This window comes from Nomascus leucogenys, chromosome 12 (assembly GCF_006542625.1).
Source record: "Nomascus leucogenys isolate Asia chromosome 12, Asia_NLE_v1, whole genome shotgun sequence".
Taxonomy (NCBI): domain Eukaryota; kingdom Metazoa; phylum Chordata; class Mammalia; order Primates; family Hylobatidae; genus Nomascus; species Nomascus leucogenys.
In genome coordinates, this window is record NC_044392.1 from 20,157,011 (window position 1) to 20,175,190 (window position 18,180).

Below are 18,180 nucleotides of genomic sequence, written 5' to 3' on the forward strand. Positions count from 1 at the left end.
ATTTTAGAAGTTAAACACTTAAAAAGCTTTTCTTTTAGTGATTATTTTAGATATTATAACATGAATCCTTCAGTTATCAAAATCATTGATAATTTTATTTTCTTCCCAATGTAAGAAACTTAAAACTTTTTATTCCATTTTCCCTTTTCCAATCTATATGCAATTGTTTTGTATATACAATCTATATGCAGTTTAATTTTGCATATATTTATTTAAAATCCCATGAGAGCCTTTTGGTCCCAGCAGTAGCAGAGCTGAGCAAGCGGCTCCCTCCCTCCCTCCGCTGCCCGCTGGCCAGCAGGATGGAACAGGCCACACTCCTTTGTCAAGGACTTACTGGCCGGAGGCATTGCCGTCGCTATTTCCAAGAGGGCAGCGACCCAAGTTGAGCCAGTCAAGGCACTGCTGCAGGTGCAACATGCCAGTAAGCAGATTGTGGCGACACAGTACAAAGGTGTGGTGTGGTGGGCTGCAAGGTCCGCATCCCCAAGGAGCAGGGCACTTGTCCTTCTGGAGGGGCACCTGGCCAGCACCATCCACTGCTTCCCCATGCAAGCCCTCAAGCCCTCAGCTTTGCCTTTAGGGATAAGTACGAGCGGGTCTTTCTGGGAGGCGTGCATAAGCATGCACAGTTCTGGAGATATTTTGCAGGCAACCTGGCTTCCTGAGGGGCGGCTGGGGCCATCTCCCTGTGCTTCTTCTACCCCCTGGAATTTGCCAGAACCCACCTGGCAGCCAACATTGGGAAATTGGGCACATAGTGGGAGCTCAAAGGCCTGGCAGACTGCCTGGAGAAGATCAAGGCCGATGGGATCTGAGGCCTGTCCCAGGGCTTCAGCGTCTCGGTGCAGGGCATCCATATGTACTGGGGAACCTACCTCAGCGTGTATGATACAGCCAAGGGCATGCTCCCTGACCCCAAGAACACCCACCACATGGTGAGCTGGATGATTGCCCAGGCCATGACAGTGGCCCATGTGGCCTCCTACCCACTCCTCACAGTGCGGGCGGATGGTGATGCAGTCCAGGTGCAAAGGAGGTGCTATTACGAACACAGGTGCCCTTGATTGTTGGCAGAAGCTCTCCTAAGATGAAGGGGCAAAGCCTCCATCAAGGGTGCATGGTCCAACATCCTCACAGGCATGGGGCCAAGTCTGGGCCTGTATTATGAGCTGAAGAAAGTCACCTAAGTGCATTATGTCTCATCCATAGAAATGGCAACCCAGAGAATCATGTAGAATACTTAACTATTACAGATTATGGACCTTCAAGAAATTCCGGTCGTCTTTGTCCTGGCCAGAGATCATGTCTGTAGAGGGCTGAGGTAGGCTCTAGAAAAGGGGCTCATTGTGATCACATTCCCCATTGGCACCTGATTCCATGTATTGATTACTGGGGGTGGGAAAATCATGACGTCATTGTGAGCACACAGGCGAGGCAACTCCAGCTCAGACCTAGAGTCCAGATGCTTATAGGACCTGAGTTGTGTTTAAGTATTTATTTAAATAAAAAGAATTGTATTTCCCATTTGTACTTAAGCACTAGCTCTGCTTTTGCACAGTGAGTATTTGTAATTATGTTCTGTGTTAGGCGTGCTGCTGCAAAACAATAAAAACAGGACACTGAGAGCCAGAAAAAACCCCACAAGATATTATTAAATGTTATGATTGTATGTAGAGAATATTTAGTTTTAGCCACATACTTACAATTTCTGTTGCTCTTCATTCTGTCCGCTCCTACCACCTTCCATCAGGCATTGTTTATACCTAGAAAAGAGTACTTTTTAGAATTTTATTTAATGAGCATCTGCTGATAGCAGATTCTGGTTTTGTCAGTCTGAAAATGAGTTTATTTCATCTTAATTCATAAAGGATATATTTCAGTGAATTCTAAATTGACAGTTATTCTCTTTTAGCCATTAAATGTCATACTGTATTGTCTCCTGGTTCTCATTATTTCTTTTGAGAGCCTACCTGAATTTAATTGTTGTTTCTTTGAAAGTAACCTGTCCTTTTTTCTCCCTGGCTGTTTTAAAGATAGGCCTATATCTTTGGTTTGCAGTAAGTTTTACTGAGATGTGTCCAACTTGTGGATTTCTTTGATTTATCTTGCTTGGGATTCCTAGGACTTCTGAATGTCTTTAATCAGTTTTGGAAAATTCTCAGCCGGACAGTGCTTCCATGCCATGCTCTCTTTTGTCTTCTTCTGGTGTTCCAATCACATGTGTGTTACATTTTCTCATACTCTGTATTGCTTACCCTTTCTTCTATATTTTCTGTCTCTTTGACTTACTGTCTTTTGTTCTGCTGGGTTTCTTCTAACTGCTCCCAGTTCTGTAATTGTCTCTTTAGTTGCACTTAATCTGCTGTTGAACTCATCTATTAAATTCTTAATTTTGATTATTTGTCACTTTTGGAATTTATATTTGAATTGATTATTTTATAAAGCTAAGTGAAAAAAACGCTAAAAATAAAAAAGGAAAAAATTATGTCATTTATATGATAATGTGGAGCTCCTGTTGATCTGTTTCTGTTGTCTTTTGGTTCTCGTTTATGTGTGGTTTTGTCTCCAAAAGTGTCTCCATTTATGTATATTTGGTTATCTTTGCTTATGTGCTAGACATTGTATTTTAAAAATTGTTTATGTAAATTTAATTCAGCAGCTAAGATGATGTTATCTTCCTACAGAAAAGATTTTCATTTGCTTTTGCTAGTAGATGCCTGGAGTCACTAAAAATCTGTGATCATTTAAATCAATTTCAGGCATCAAGATTTTTCTGGGCCACCCATATGACCAAGCAATTGTTTTAATTCTAGTTTATCACTACTCCCACAGAGAAGCTGTTTGGTGTCCCAACTAGAACATGGACTGTTTACCAGAGCTCCCATTGTTGGTGGGCCCTGGCTTCCAACTTCTGGCCTGAAAAGGCTTGTGTGGTTTTTTTTTTTTTTTTAATTTTTATTTTATTTATTTATTTATTTTGCGACAGAGTCGCCCTCTGTTGCCCAGGCTGGAGTGCAGTGGCACGATCTTGGCTCACTGCAACCTCCGCCTCCCGGGTTCAAGTGATTCTCCTGCCTCAGCCTCCTGAGTTACTGGAATTACAGGGACCCACCACCATGCCCAGCTAATTTTTGTATTTTTAGTAGAGATGGAATTTTACCATGTTGGCCAGGCTGGTCTTGAACTCTTGACCTCAGGTGATCGCCTGCCTCAGCCTCCCAAAATGCCAGGATTACAGGCATGAGCCACTGCACCCAGCCGGATTTTTTTGTTCTTAAAGAAGTTTTAGGTTCACAGCAAAATTGAACAGAAAGTAGAGTTCTCATATAACGGCTTCCGCCACACACTGACAAGCTTTTAAGTGCATTGTCCAGTCTGCAATTCCTCTCCTGGAATTTGCAATGCCTCCAGGAGAAGTGTCCCTAAATACAGGGTTTATCTTCTAAATTTTTCATCTTCTCCCAGATCTTTCCTTGGTAATTCTTTATTACCTTGTTGGTTTGTGATGCCTTCAACCAGTTGTTTTTTAAAAATCAGTCTAGCTTTTCTGAATGTTCTCAGTGGGAAGGTTGGTCTGAACTATGTAGCCTGTTGTTATTGAACACAATTATTCCCTTTCTTATAAATTGTTGCAAGTAGATTGCATGTCTGTAAGAAATATTAATAGATCATGCCGAACCTATTAAGGAAATGGTACAACTAAAAACCTTTTCTGTTAGCCATCATAGTTTTAAAATGATACTTTCAAATATGGAGATATATTATAGAAATTAAACTTTTAATTTTAACGTATAATCTTTTATTCCAGCTCGTGATGCTGATGAGCGAGAGAAGTGGATCCATGCCTTAGAAGAAACAATTCTTCGACATACTCTCCAGCTTCAAGTAAGGGTCTTTACATGGTTTCCAGATAATTCATTAGTTGTTGCTTTCTTGTTTTGTCTGTTTTCTATTTTTTTTTTTAAATAACTGTGATATGATGTAATAGGAACTTATAATTTCTGAGTTGCTTATTTTTCCTTTATAGTTATAGTAAAGTTATACTCATTTATTTTCTCCTGCTTTCTGCAGGGTAAAATACTGATTTTTGTCTAGAAACAAGACAGTGCAAGACAATGTTGAAAGTGAAATTCTATGTTAAAATATGCCAGATTCATTTTAAAAATTTAATATCTGTAGTCAGTTATTGATACAACCAAGTTACATAATTATGCATGATAATAGGTAAATACTGAGAAGTTCACCTCATTTTCTTGTTAAAGGATTTGGCTATTACTGTATGTGTCAGTTAGTACTCTTTCATATGGTAGTGAAAGAAAACTCAAACCAAACTGATTCATGAAGAAGAAAGTAAATCTGGTTAGATGTGGTTTGAATTAGATAATTCATGTCATGAGGACTCATATCTCCCATCTCTATTTCTACGTTCCACTTCTTTTGCATTGGCTTCATTTTCGGTTAGGTTCTCCCTTGGTGGTGGTAAGGTGGTTGTAGCAATGTCAGCCTCCCATTTTTGGAACCGAGTCCATAAGAGGCTATTCTTTCTAGACCTTAATAAGAGTAACACAATTATTGCTCATCACCTTAGATTTGGCCATGTGTCAAATCCTGGCCAGTCACAATTTCACAGTCATAGATTCTACCCTGGAGCTGGGATGTTATTGGCCTCACTAGAAACACATTGCTGTTAGGGTAGAAGGTGTGTTCATCCTACCCCACCCGACCCGCACCAAAGTCAGAATAGGGAAAAACAGATGTTGGGTGATATGCAACTAATGTCTGCCGTACTACACTGAAGATATTTTTCTATGTTTATTCTCCAGTGAAAGAGCTTATATTTGTGGCACATAGGGGATTTTGTTTTATTTTAATTTAGGAAATTTAATTGTAGAAAACATACACCTAATGCTAAATGACGAGTTAATGGGTGCAGGAAATCAACATGCACATGGATACATATGTAACAAACCTGCACATTGTGCACATGTACCCTAAAACCCTAAAGTATAATAAAAAAAAAAAAAAAAAAAAAAAAGAAAAAAAAAAAAAAAAAAACATGTTTTATAACCCTTTCTCTCTACTTTGTTCTATATCAGGAATTGACTTGATTAGATAAGGTGGCGTAGGGTATCTTAGACCCTACAAGATAGTAAACCCCCAATCACTTCAAAGTGTTCAGTAGAGGCTTAAAAAACATTATTAAAGGATGTGGTTATTAGGGGACTTTAAGAAATGAATATGAAATTGAAGTAGGAAATCTTTAAGCTACTCTATGAGTTATGCTTTTTAAAAGCAATTTGTAATTCCTGTAGATTTCTTTTAAATTTAGGCAGTTTCATAAATGACTATAGCATCATTTTAGCAAATTTGTGATCTTGTAAGAGGAGGATAAGTATTTTTTGTTTGTTTGTTTTTTGTTTTTTTGAGACAGTCTCACTTTGTACCCCAGAAAGTAAATCTAGTTAGATGTGGTTTGTCTCGGCTCACTGCAACCTCCACCTCCTGGGTTCAAGCAATTCTCTTGCCTCAGCCACCATACCTGGCCTAAGAGGGGAGGATAAGTGTTTTAATGATCATATTAGACTGAATGTGGCAGATGAGATTTCCCGCCCCCCCATGGTTGGTTAGACTGACATTCAACATTCAACAAGAGCCACCTGCCCTTGTAGGCATTTCTGCCACTATACCCCTACATGAACCTTCTAGAGTGCTATTGCTTACTTGCTTTCCTTCAAATACATTTTTTCATTTCTGGCCTCCACATTCTTGTGTGTGATGTCCTTTCTCTGTGAAATGTCTTCTACCCTTTTTTTCAAAGCCTAGTTTAGAACTGACCTCTTCTGTGAACCCTCTGCCGACTGGCCTTTCCTTCCCCAATCCCCCAAGTTCAAAATGATCTCTTTCGTTTGAATACTATAGTATTTGCACAATTCACTATCTCCTTGTCATATTCTTCTTGTTTATTTGTTGTCAGCTGATGTTGACATCATAAGTTCAGGCTCCTAACTAGATCCAATATTGGAATTTTTCAGCTTTTGCTAAGAAGAGAGCTTGTATGTCTTTGGGAATAATGGGCAGAAAAAGATAACTTTGAGAAGTCTTAGACTTCTAATAGCTTTGATATTTAAAAGTACATGTAATACAAGAGGTTTTTTTCCTACACTTAATGCATGGAGAAGATAGGACATTTAGAAATATGGAATTAATGTTCATTTGACTGGCAAAAGATTATCTTCTCAGACGTAGCGAAGTGTGGTAAAGAACTTCGCTCTAGAGCCAGAATATCTGTGTTTGTATCCCAGAGCCCACCACTTATATTTAACCATTCACATTCAACTTACTGTGTCTGAGTTTCAGTGGCCTCATCTATAAAATGAGGATAAGAGTACCTACTTCATAGAGTTGTTTTAGTGGTTAAATAAACTAACGTAAACTTGCTAGAACTTGATAAACTAATATTGGATGAGAACTGGTTGAAATAATGCCTGGCTATAGTAAGAACTTGGTAAATGTTAGTTGCCATTACAGTGCAACTACTGTTCCTACCATTCCCTCTGCCAGTGCCTGGTATTCAGTAGCACTCAGTAAATGTTAGTTAAATGAAGAAATAACTGAAGGAATGAATGAACAAACGGTTGATGTAGAGATTGCTTTTCCATTGTTGTTTATTGAGTATTTTGAGATGTATAACATACTGTCTGTTAGGCACTGTGGGATGGGCACTCATGGAGCTGTCTTCCAAAGGGGTATAGGAGAGGAGACGCAGTGATCTCAGCAACCTACCTTTAAAACATATCCGAATATCTACTGCCATGTTAGGTTCTCTTCTTTTGCTTTTTTTTAAAAAAAAATTCTCACAAAACTCCCCCCACCCAGTTCGGTTTATAGATGAGGAAGCTCCTACTACATAATAGTGCTTCCCAGTCTAATTCTTGACCTCATTGTATTTATATGTACCTTTTTTTTTTTGACAGGGTCTCACTCGTTGCAGTGGCACAATCACAGCTCACTGCAACCTCTGCCTCCCCTGCTCAAGTGATCGTCCCACCTGGGACTACAGGCATGCACCACCACGCCTGGCTAATTTTTGTATTTTTTTGTAGAGATGGGGTTTTGCCATGTTGGCCAGGCTGGTCTCAAACTCCTGGGCTCAAGCCATCTGCCCACCTTGGCCTCTGAGAGTGTTGAGATTATAGGCATGAGCCACCATACCCAGCCATGTTCTCCTTTTTCATTGAACTTTATCTCTACTTTAGCCGTTAAACTCCACTGCACTGGTCTTGTCATTACTAAGAGCTGAACCACCTGCAAAATATTAAGTTAAAAAGTGTTTTCTTTGACAACAGTTTTCTTATCTTCATCTTCCTCTATGACTTTACTTCTGAACTTTTCTTCTCTCATTTTGATCTGACCCCTACTTCTCCGTTTTTTCCTGGCCATGTAGTATTTTCTTGTTTTGCTCATCCTGTTTCCCAGTGGAGACCTTTTGGTCTGCTGCTTTATCATTGCTTTTGTTAGAAGACATACAAATGGCAAGGAGGTATATGAAAAGGTGCCTAACATCGTTGATCATCAGAGAAATGCAGACCAAAACTACAATGAGATATCATTTCACCCCAGTTAAAATGGCTTTTTTTTTTTTTTCCAAAAGACAGGCAATAACAAAATACTGGTGAGGATGTGGAGTAAAGGGAACCCTCATACACTATTAGTAGGAATGTAAATTAGTACAGCCACTGTGGAGAACAGTTTGAAGGTTCCTCAAAAAACTAAAAATAGAGCTACCGTATAATCCAGCAATCCCACTGCTAGGTATATATCCAAAAGAAAGGCAATCAATATATGGAAGAGATACCTGCACACCCAGGTTTATTGCAGCACTATTCACAATAGCCAAGATTTGGAAGCAACCCAGGTGTCCAACAGATCAATGGATAAAGAAAACGTGGTACATAAACACAATGGAGTACTATTCAGCTGTGAAAAAGAATGAAATCCTGTCATTTGCAATCCTGTCTTGAATAGAACTGGAGGTCATGATGTTAAGTGAAATAAGACAGGTACAAACTTCACATGTTCTCACTTATATGTGGGAGCTAAAAATTAAAACAATCGAACTCATGGAGCTAGAGAATAGAATTATGGTTACCAGAGGCTGGAAGGGTGGTTGGGTGTATAAGTGTAGGGAGAGTGGGGATGGTTAATGGGTACAAAAAAAATAGAATGAATAAGATCTACTGGATAACACAACAGGGTGACTATAGTCAACAGTAATTATACATTTAAAAATAACTGGAAGAGTATAATTAGATTGTAACACAAAAGATAAATGCTTGAGGTGATGGATACCTATTTACCCTGATGTGATTATTACTTATTTCATGCCTATATCAAAATATTTTATACTCCAAAAATATATATACCTACTATGTACCCACAAAAATTTAAAAAAATATATATTGTTTTTGCTATCACCTTTAGAATTTCTTGTCACTGGATAGTTCGTCTGTATACCATTCTGGTCTTCATTCCCCAGGGCCCCAGTTGTCTGATTTTTCTGCTTCTAGAACTGTTAGAGGTCACAAAAGCAAGATGGTTGTATCTATCACAATTTTTGTCTGACTTTAACTGGATATCTGTTACGATTTAATAGTCATCTTATTGACTTCTTGTTGGTTTCCAGTTGAATCCTCACAGTAGACTTTTTTCATTGTATTCAGTATCGAATTATAGTCTGTTCCCTTCTTCATAAATCAAGGCTTTCTTCTTCAACAGTTCTTAGTGACTTCACCTATACTTTATTTCTCTGCTTTGAATATTTCGAAGAAAACATATTCTTGCTCTTTCCCAAGGTTAACACTACATACATTACCTTGACCACATGATGTTTTCTTGCAGATTGTGACCTAATTCCATCACCCTTCAGCAGCCCCCACCATTTTCATGGATTCAGCTAAACCTTGTCTAAGATGACTCTTTTTCCCCCCTAATCTTTATATCTCTTTTGATGTGTAGCTTTAGTCTCACTTTTTTTCCTTTTGGATTTTGCCAGTTAGATGTCTCCCTGGAATTCTACTTCAGCATGGCTAAGACTGAGCTTGTCTTCTCTTTTCTCCCCAAAGCAAATTGTAATTAGGATAGACTGAAGGTGACAGAAGACAACTAAGATCTTCTTCATCCTTTCAGCTCCTATGGAAGCTGAATTCCAGTAGTCATTCTAAATTTGTTGTATGTCAGCTTATGGTATCTTTTCATGTCTTTACATTCAGCCAAAGAGGAAGTTCCTTGAAGGGGAGACCAGAGGGCATGCTGTGCTTCTTAATCCCCTCTTTCTTACCCAGTAAGAGGTATTCAGTAGATATCTGATGATACTGATTAATAGAGGGGAACTTTTCAGATTCTTTTTTTTTTTTTAACCCTAGTAAGCTTTAGTACAAACTAAATGCTGAGAGATTATCAAGTAAGGGATTGATCATGACGAGAAGACTCAGGATGTTACATCCTGTAGGTTTTATAGTTTCCTATATTGTACAAAATATAATGAGTTATAGCAGCTTGTCTGGTTGTCATACAGGTATAAAAATCAGTTTTATAAACTTGAGTAAATTGGGGCCCATTTTAGAAAAAACTCTTGCAGGCTGTGAATGCCAATGTATAAGTAAAGTATTATAATGTTATTTAATGTGGGCAAACACAAAGCCAGGTGTAAATTTCTTAGGTTTAAAATCTTACAGAACTATACATCCAAAAGAAAATTTCAAGTTGAACATAATACAAAGCAATATAATCTAAATTAACATTAACTTAATGTGATGAATGATATTGCCTTGCTAAAAGTGGGTCACTACTTACAATGTGCAAATGGTACTCACTGTTAGGGTATAGATTCTTTTAAACTATGGCATACGTACACTACCATGTGGAACGTGATGATGTGTTCTCTGTTCTAACTACTGGGAAGCCTTCCTTGGCATAGCACATGCCATGGGGTCAGTTGGCTTTGACTTCATATAGATATGCCATTTACTTGGTCAGTGTCACTTCTATGACAAGTAGTATGTTGTGCCAGTTTGATTATAAGTACAAGTATGGACAATGAAGTAACTTGGTTTTAAGGTTGTTACTAAGCTGAGTAACAGTGTGTGGCTATACAAATTTTTATAGGCTAACAGGAATGAAAACACAGGAGATTGTTGTAGATTCAAATATTTTAGACTCAAGTTTGAAGATGCTCATGCAGATGTTTAACTGAGTTGTATAGACCTTTATGTTTCTTTCTTTTTCTTTTTTTTTTTTTGAGACAGAGTCTTGCTCTGTCACCCAAGCTGGAGTGCAGTGGTGTGATCTCGGCTTACTGCAACCTCTGCCTCCCAGGTTCAAGCAATTCTCCTGCCTCAGCCTCCCGAGTAGCTGGGATTACAGGTGTGCACCACCACACCTGGCTAATTTTTTGTATTTTTAGTAGAGACGGAGTTTCGCCATATTGTCAAGATGGTCGCAATCTCCTGACCTCGTGATCCACCCACCTCTGCCTCCCAAAGTGCTGGTATTACAGGCGTGAGCCACCGCGCCTGACTGACCTTTATGTTTCTTAACTTTATGCTATACATCAGTTGATATTTCAAAAATTTAAATGGTTTCTATGATTATTCTTTGGGCTAAGAAATTGGGCATTAATTGTCCTCATATGTATGGTTTTTGTAGCTACTTCATGTAGATTTTATTTTTGGTGGTTATCAAATTGGAATTTTTTTTTTTTTTTTTGAGACAGAGTCTCATTCTGTTTCCCAGGCTGGAGTACAGTGGTGCAATCTCAGCTCACTGCAGCCTCGACCTCCCAGGCTCAAGCAGTCCTCTCACCTCAGCCTTCTAAGTAGCTGGGACTACAGGCACGCACTACCACACCCGGCTAGTTTTTTGTATTTTTAGTAGAGATGGGGTTTTACCCTGTTGGCCAGGCTGGTATTGAACTCCTGGCCTCAGGTGATCCACCTGCCTCAGCCTCCCAAAGTGCTGGGATTAGAGGCATGAGCCACCACACCTGGCTGAAATTGGAATTTCATTGGTACTACCTGTAATTTTATGTTATTATTATTATTATTATTTTTGTCGTCACTAGCTTTTATCTAAAGCCCCTAGAGAGAAAGGCCATGATACCTTGTATACAAGGGTATAAGAGTATACAAGGGAACAGGGAGGGCTGAAGGGAACAGGGTGGGCTGGTACAAGCCTCATTAGAAATACCACTGAGTCTGTGAGTAAAACATTATACGAAAAGGAGATGTGGTTTTAGGGTGGTGCAATTACTTTTGCACCAGCCTAATAGAATTACAAGTCATTATCAATGGAGACATTGTGAAACCTTTTTTTTTTTTCCCAAAAGAAGTATCAGGTATGATAATTACATGTCTGCCCAACTTTTGTTATAGACTAACATAACTTAATTGTATTTAAAGTACAATTTAGGAGAGTTGCTGAAAAATTAATCTTTAGTATTGAGATGCCTTGATTCTACCCTCAATAGCTATAATGGATTATATGTCTGAGTAGATTAATAAAAATCTTTTGAGCATTTTTCTTGACCGTTAAACTTCTTCACTAAAGATTAGCTTTTTGAGCATCCATTTTAATTTCTCAGTATATAAGGATCTGTTTATCACAACTGTATTGTTTTCCCTGGCCTCATTAGATTATATTTTCATATCATGTAGAAAAATAGGTGTATTCGTTCTCCCTTGAAGTCCTTTGTTTCCCAAAGGAAATGGTTGCAATACAGATGTGTCACCTCTTCCACAGCAGATGTGTCACCTCTTCCACAGGTAAAGTGGAATGGAGAAGTAGCCAGTTAAATAGTGCATGCTCAATTGGGAACATTTAGAACATACAGGAAAGTTATTTATTTGGTAAATATTTTTTAAGCACTTACTATGTTTCATGCATTATACTAGTTGTAGAGGATATAATTGAATACAACTACGCGTAGCCCTTGACTTTATGGAACTAGTCTAGTATAAAAATTTAAGATTGCCTGGCATGGTGGCTCACGCCAGTAATCCCAGCACTTTGAGAGGCCAAGGCAGGATTGCTTGAGGCCAGAAGTTTAAGATTAGCTTGGTCAACCTAATGAGACTCCATCTTGAAAATAAATAGACAGACAGGCAGGCAGACAGACAGACAGACAGATAGATAGATATAAGTAGTTAGACAACACAAAGCAGTTTCACTCATCTTGTGGCAAGGAGTTATGTATTTCTAATCAAATTTGGCAACTCAAGCATTTTCAACAAAATCTACATGTTTTTTCAGAATAAAGTGACCAACACAGAATGTTACCTGTAAAAATCAGAGCAATAGTTGCTATCTAAAATAATTTTGAAAATTAAGTGGTACTGAAAGGCTCATATAGCAAAAATATGGCCTCCTGTCATTGTACTTTCCTACTTCCCAGACTCACCATTTTCAACATTTTTTAGTAGTTTATTTTGCCGTTTTATAGCATAGTACCTGACATTTTATTTATTCAACAGACATTTCTTAAGTATCTAATACATGCCATTCCTTGTTTGAAGGGATGCTAAGGATACAGTGGTGAACAAGGCATTGTGGGGTTGTATAGAGGGTATTCATTCCTAACCTTGAACCAAATATTTCTTTCTGTTGGATAATGCATTAAAAATTGCAAACAGTTTACAAACTTTTGGAACAATGGTGGCCTTGATCATAAAGTAGGGACTGCTTCTACCGTATACATGCTAGGTGGTGTATTTGTGACATCTGGCTAAAGTTTCTACATGGAAATTGGCTGACTTTAGTTTTGAGGCTTCTGGGAACCAGTCAGGCAAAATAGTGAAACTACATATCCTGTTTCCAAGAGTTGTCTTTTAAGGTTATCTGCTTCATTCATTTGGCCTGACTTGCTAGGCTAATACCTAGGGTAAATATGATTTGATTAACTAACAACAACAGCAACAACAACAACTTTATTTTTTAGAGCAGTTTGAGGTTCACAGCAAAATTGAGCAGAATGTACAGAGATTTTCCCTATACCTCCTTCCCCTACACACGTGCAGCCTCCCCTACTATCAACATCCCCCACCAGAGTGGTTTGTTACAATTAATGAACCTACATTGACACATCATTATACTCAAGGTCCATAGTTTACATTAGAGTCCACTCTTGGTGTTGTGTATGGGTTTGGTTGATTTTATAATGACATTTATCCACCACTGTAGTGCCATACGTAGTAATTTTGCTACCCTAAAAATCCAGTGTGCTCCACCTGTTCCTCCTTCCCTCCTCCCTCATCCCTGGCAACCACTGAACTTTTTAACATCTCCATAGTTTTGCCTTTTCCAGAATGTCATATCATTGGAATCACACAGTATGCAGCCTTTTCAAATGGGCTTCTTTCCCTTGGTAATAGGCATTTAAGTTTCATCCTCATCTGTTCATGGCTTGATGGCTCATTTCTTTCCCTCCCTCTTTTCTTCCCTCTCTTCCTTCCTTCCTCTTCTTTCCTGTTTCTTCTTTCTTCTTTCTTCTTCCTTTTTTAAGAGACAAAGTGTCTCACTCTATTGCCCAGGCTGGAGTGCAATGGCCCAATCATAGCTCATTGCAGCCTCAAATTCCTGGGCTCAAGTGATCCTCCTGCCTTAGCCTCCTGAGTAGCTGGGATCACAGGTTCCAGTCATTTTAGTGCTGAATAATATTTTATTATCTGGATGTACCACCTATTCATTCACCTACTGAAGAATATCTTGGTTGCTTCTAAGTTTTGGCAGTTATGAGTGAAGTTACTATAAACATTGTATACAAGTTTTATGTGGACGTATGTTGTCATCTCCCTTGGGCAAATACCAAGGAGTGCCATTGTTGGATCATATGGTAAACGTATCTTTAGTTTTGTACAGAATTCTAGGTTGGTATTTTTTTCTCTCTCAGTCCTTTATTTTATTTGGAGACAGCCTCGCTATGTTGCCCAGGCTGCTGTACAGTGGTGCCATCTGGGCTCACTGAAACCTCTGCCTCCCAGGTTCAAGCAATTCTTGTGCCTTGGCCTCCCAAGTAGCTGGGATTACAGGAGTGCGCCACCACGGCCGCTAATTTTTGTATTTTTAGTAGAGACAGGGTTTTGCCATGTTGCCCAGGCTGGTCTCAAACTCCTGACCTTAAGTGATTCACCCACCTCAACCTCCCAAAATCCTGGGATTACAGGCCTGAGCTACCTACCGTGCCTGATCTCTCTCAGTACTTTAAAGAAATATTTCATTCCACTCTTCTTTTTTCTTCTTTTTGAGATGGAGTCTCACTCTGTCGCCTGGGCTGGAGTGCAGTGGCGCGATGTCAGCTCACTGCCACCTCTGCCTCCTGGATTCAAGTGATTCTCCTGCCTCAGCCTTCCAAATAGCTGAGATTACAGGCGCCTGCCACCATGCCCAGCTAATTTTTTGCATTTTTAGTAGAGATCGGGTTCCACCATATTGGCCAGGCTGGTCTCGAACTCCTGACCTTGTGATTCGCCCATCTTGGCCTCCCAAATTGCTGGGATTACAGGTGTGAGCTACCACTCCTGGCCCACTCTTCTTGCTTACATAGTTTCTGAGGAGATGTCAGATGTAATTTTTATTTTTGCTCTTCTATAGGCAAGTTGAGTTTTTTCCCCCTCTAGCTTCTCTCAGGATTTTTTTTCTTTATCTTTGATTTTCAGTAGTTTGAAAATTATATGCCTAGCTGTCAGGGTTTTTTGCTTGTTTGTTTTTGTTTTCTCAGGTGTGACTCCAGAAAGGATCTAAAGAGGAGCTTTACAATCTCTTCTCTGGGGTTTATGGAGACTTCCTTTACCCTTCTGTGTTAGCCCCTTAAAGCACTGCGTCAACCTTAAAAGGGCGCAGGAAAGGGTGTCTGTGCCATTTTTATGCCATTTATCCTGCTTGGTGTTTTCTGAGCTTTCTTCCTCTGTGGTTTGATGTCTCACATTAATTTGTAGAAATTCTCTGTCATTGTTTCAAATTTTTCTTCAGTTCTTTTCTCTGTTTCTTCTTCTGGCGTTCCCATTATGCTTTTGTAGTTGTCGTACAGTTATTGGATATTTTGTTCCAGGCTTTTTTTTTCTAGTCTTTTTTTTCTTTTGCTTCTCGGTTTTGTAGGTGTCTGCTGAGATACTCTCAAGTGCAGATATTCTTTCCTCAGCTTTTGTCTAGTTTATTAATAAGCCCATTAAAGGCATTCTTCATTTCTGTTACAGTCTTTTTGATCAGTAGCATTTCTTTTTGATTCTTTCTTAAAGTTTCTGTCTTTCTGCTTACATTGCCCATCTATTCTTGCATGGTTTCTACTTTGTCCGTTAGAGTTCTTAGGATATTTATCATAATTATTTCAAATTTCTGGTTTAACAATTCCAATATCCCTGCAACATCCAAGTCTACTCTGTCTCTTGCAGCTGTGTTTTTTCCTATTTAATATGTCTTATAATTTTTTCTTGATAGCCAGACATGATGCATTAGGTAACAGGAACTGCTGTGAGTGGACCTTTAGTAATGTGGTGGTAAGGTGTGCATGGAGGGGAAACATTTTCAGTCTGTTAGTGAACTTTTGTCAACTTCACATGTGCTTCTCAAGTCCATCCTGTAAGTGGGACAGTAGGGCTAGAGAGGACTGAAGTTGGGTATATATTAAATACTTTCTCCTACAAAGAAGCCTAGAGGGGACGCATTAGGGGATTTTTTTTCCCCCAGTATTCACTGCGATGACCCTTATTGAGCTCCTGGAGGTAAAACTCACAAAACTGTGGTTCTCCCCCGCTGCCCATATTACTACGTGTCCCCGGAGTTTATATCTTTCAGACTTGTCTGCACTGAGCTTCCACCAATTTGTCAAATACAGATCAGGTTTCCCTACCACCCGTGCAGTTGAAAACCCACATATAACTTTTGACTCCTCCAGAGCTTAACTACTCATAGCCTGCTATTGACTGGAAGCCTTGCCAATAACATAAACAGTTGATTAATACATATTTTATATGTTTTCTCTATCATATATTGTATTCTTACAATAAAGAGAAAAGAAGATGTTATTAAGAAAATCATAAGGAAGATAAAATATATTTACTGTTCATTAAGTGGTTCCCGTGGGTGCTGGTTCCCATGGAGGTTGCCCCTTGTGAGTTTTTGCTCAGGGAAGTTTTGATTCTCTGTATTTGCCTGTTGGTCTCCTAATTTGGGAGTCATCAGTTTTCCCTGTGACCTCACTTCTCTTATAGATTTAAGAAGAGTTGTTGGTTTTTCAGTTTGTTACGTGTTGTTAGAACACAGTGGTACTTCTAAGCTTCTTAACATGCTAGATCAGAAACCTGAAGTCTCACCTGATTTGGCTTTTTATATTTTTTCTTCTTTTTTATTCTTCCATTGCTACCAAAAGCATTTTTCATCTGTGTCTGGGGTGACATTAGAGCAGAATGTGATTTCTAGGTAAACATTATTGGGCTCCCTAGCAGAAAAATTTTTGAAAGTAGTACATGAATTCTGTATAATTAAAATTTTCTTTTCATCTTAATAGGTATAGGTAATAGGCACGACCTATTTTTTTTGCTCAACAGACTAAAATAGTAATTTAGTCACCTAATAGCCTTAGTTATATAGTTGAAAGAAGAGTTGAAAATCTGATTCATGGGTTGGAAATCACCTGTCACATATGAGTTTTAGGCACTGGTCACTTTGTTTTGAAACAGCTTTGGGTTTTTTTCCTTTTTCAACTCATAGTAGGCTTTAACAGCTTTTAGTTTTGTTTCTGTTTTTTTAACAACATGAGTTGTCAAATTTGGTTGTAGCTTCTTGGTACAAGATGGGTAAATTTGCTTTGTGTCGTGTAATTTTTATTTTAAATGCTACCTCATTTATGAACACTAACTTTACACTAAGATTAGGAAAATGAGAACTGCATGTCTGCAACAAATAGCTATCTGTAGTATTAAATTGTTAAAATGTAGACTTTGGATTGGAGCTGGGATCTCTTAATATGTACTTGTAACATAGAGTAAATAAGTATTTTGTCCCTTGTAGGGTCAAACAGTACAGTGCATGGGCAGAATTAGAGATGTAGGCTTTTTTTTTTCCCCCTGGCTTAGAGAACCGTTTGATCAGCTAATATGGCATTAAGTCCTTAGGGCTGCCCAGGCACAACATTAACTGCTAGAAAAGCAGCTATTAAAGGAAAATTTAAAAGAGTATTAGTGAAGGTTAAATACTGACCATAGACATCTGGCAAAATTGATGTTTTTTTCCCCTCCACCATTATTTATAGTTTATTGTTATTATCAGAGAATTAATGTTTATTTTCAGAATCTATTACCATAAGAAATCCATTTGAGGACTTTGTATGTGCCAGGAATTCTACTAAATAATGATATAATGCTGAACAGAATTAGATAGGATCCTCACTTCATTAAGCTTACAGTCTAGTGGTATAGATCAACATTAATCAAAGAATAACACAAACAGAAAGCAGAGCAGTGGTTCATGGGATTGACTGTAGAGAAGCATGAGGGAAGTTCCCAGGTGATGGAAAATACTTTATTTCTTAATCGTGGTGGTTACATGTGTGCATATGTTTATGAAAATATATTGTACATTTAAAATGGATACATTTTATCACATGTAAATTATGACTCAATAAAGTTAATTAAAAAGAATAACTCAGGTAAGGTGGTATGTGCACCTGTAGTCCCAGCTATTCCTGAGGCAGGAAGATCACTTGAGCCCAGGAGTTTGAGTTCAGCATGGGCAACATGAGACCTGTGAGACTTTGTCTCTAAAAAAATTTAAATAAATAACTAAGATAAATGTAAAATTACAGCTGTAGTAAGTTCCACAAAGGAGAGTTACATGGGCTATGACGATGTAAGATAGCAAGAACTGACATTGGCAGGGAGGAAATGATGACGAGTAGAAGTAAATAAGTGAAGTGTGGGGATTGATGTTAAGGGGACAGTATAAAAGAAATAACAGCATGCGCCAAGGCCCTAAAATTGGAAAGTCCTTGGCAAATAAAGGAGTTTAAAAAAGGCCATTGTGTGCAAAGCAGAAAATAGGTACTACAAGGTAAAAGATGGAGCTAAGCGGTAGGTAAGGCTAAACCTTGTCAGCCATTGTTAAATATTGAATTGTATCCTAAGCACAACT

General features: G+C 38.5%; 1 protein-coding gene and 1 non-coding gene across 9 annotated transcripts in view; one reads left to right on the top strand and one right to left on the bottom strand.

Annotated features, from left to right (window-relative positions):
• The window catches only part of OSBPL9 (oxysterol binding protein like 9), a 168,868-nt gene that overhangs the window by 89,985 nt on the left and 60,703 nt on the right, over positions 1 to 18,180 (top strand). For 7 of the 8 annotated variants that reach the window (XM_004089796.3, XM_003258981.4, XM_003258983.4 and 4 more), the window contains one exon: positions 3,812 to 3,888. In XM_004089796.3, the coding sequence (XP_004089844.1) occupies positions 3,812 to 3,888 (77 nt within the window). Of the gene's footprint in view, positions 1 to 1,279; positions 1,325 to 3,811; positions 3,889 to 18,180 lie in introns of those variants that run through there. The other variant, XM_030823902.1, reaches the window with a different exon arrangement.
• Positions 14,772 to 14,893, bottom strand: LOC115837794. The gene has a single exon (XR_004032844.1). It is a non-coding gene; the product is annotated as a small nucleolar RNA SNORA26 (small nucleolar RNA).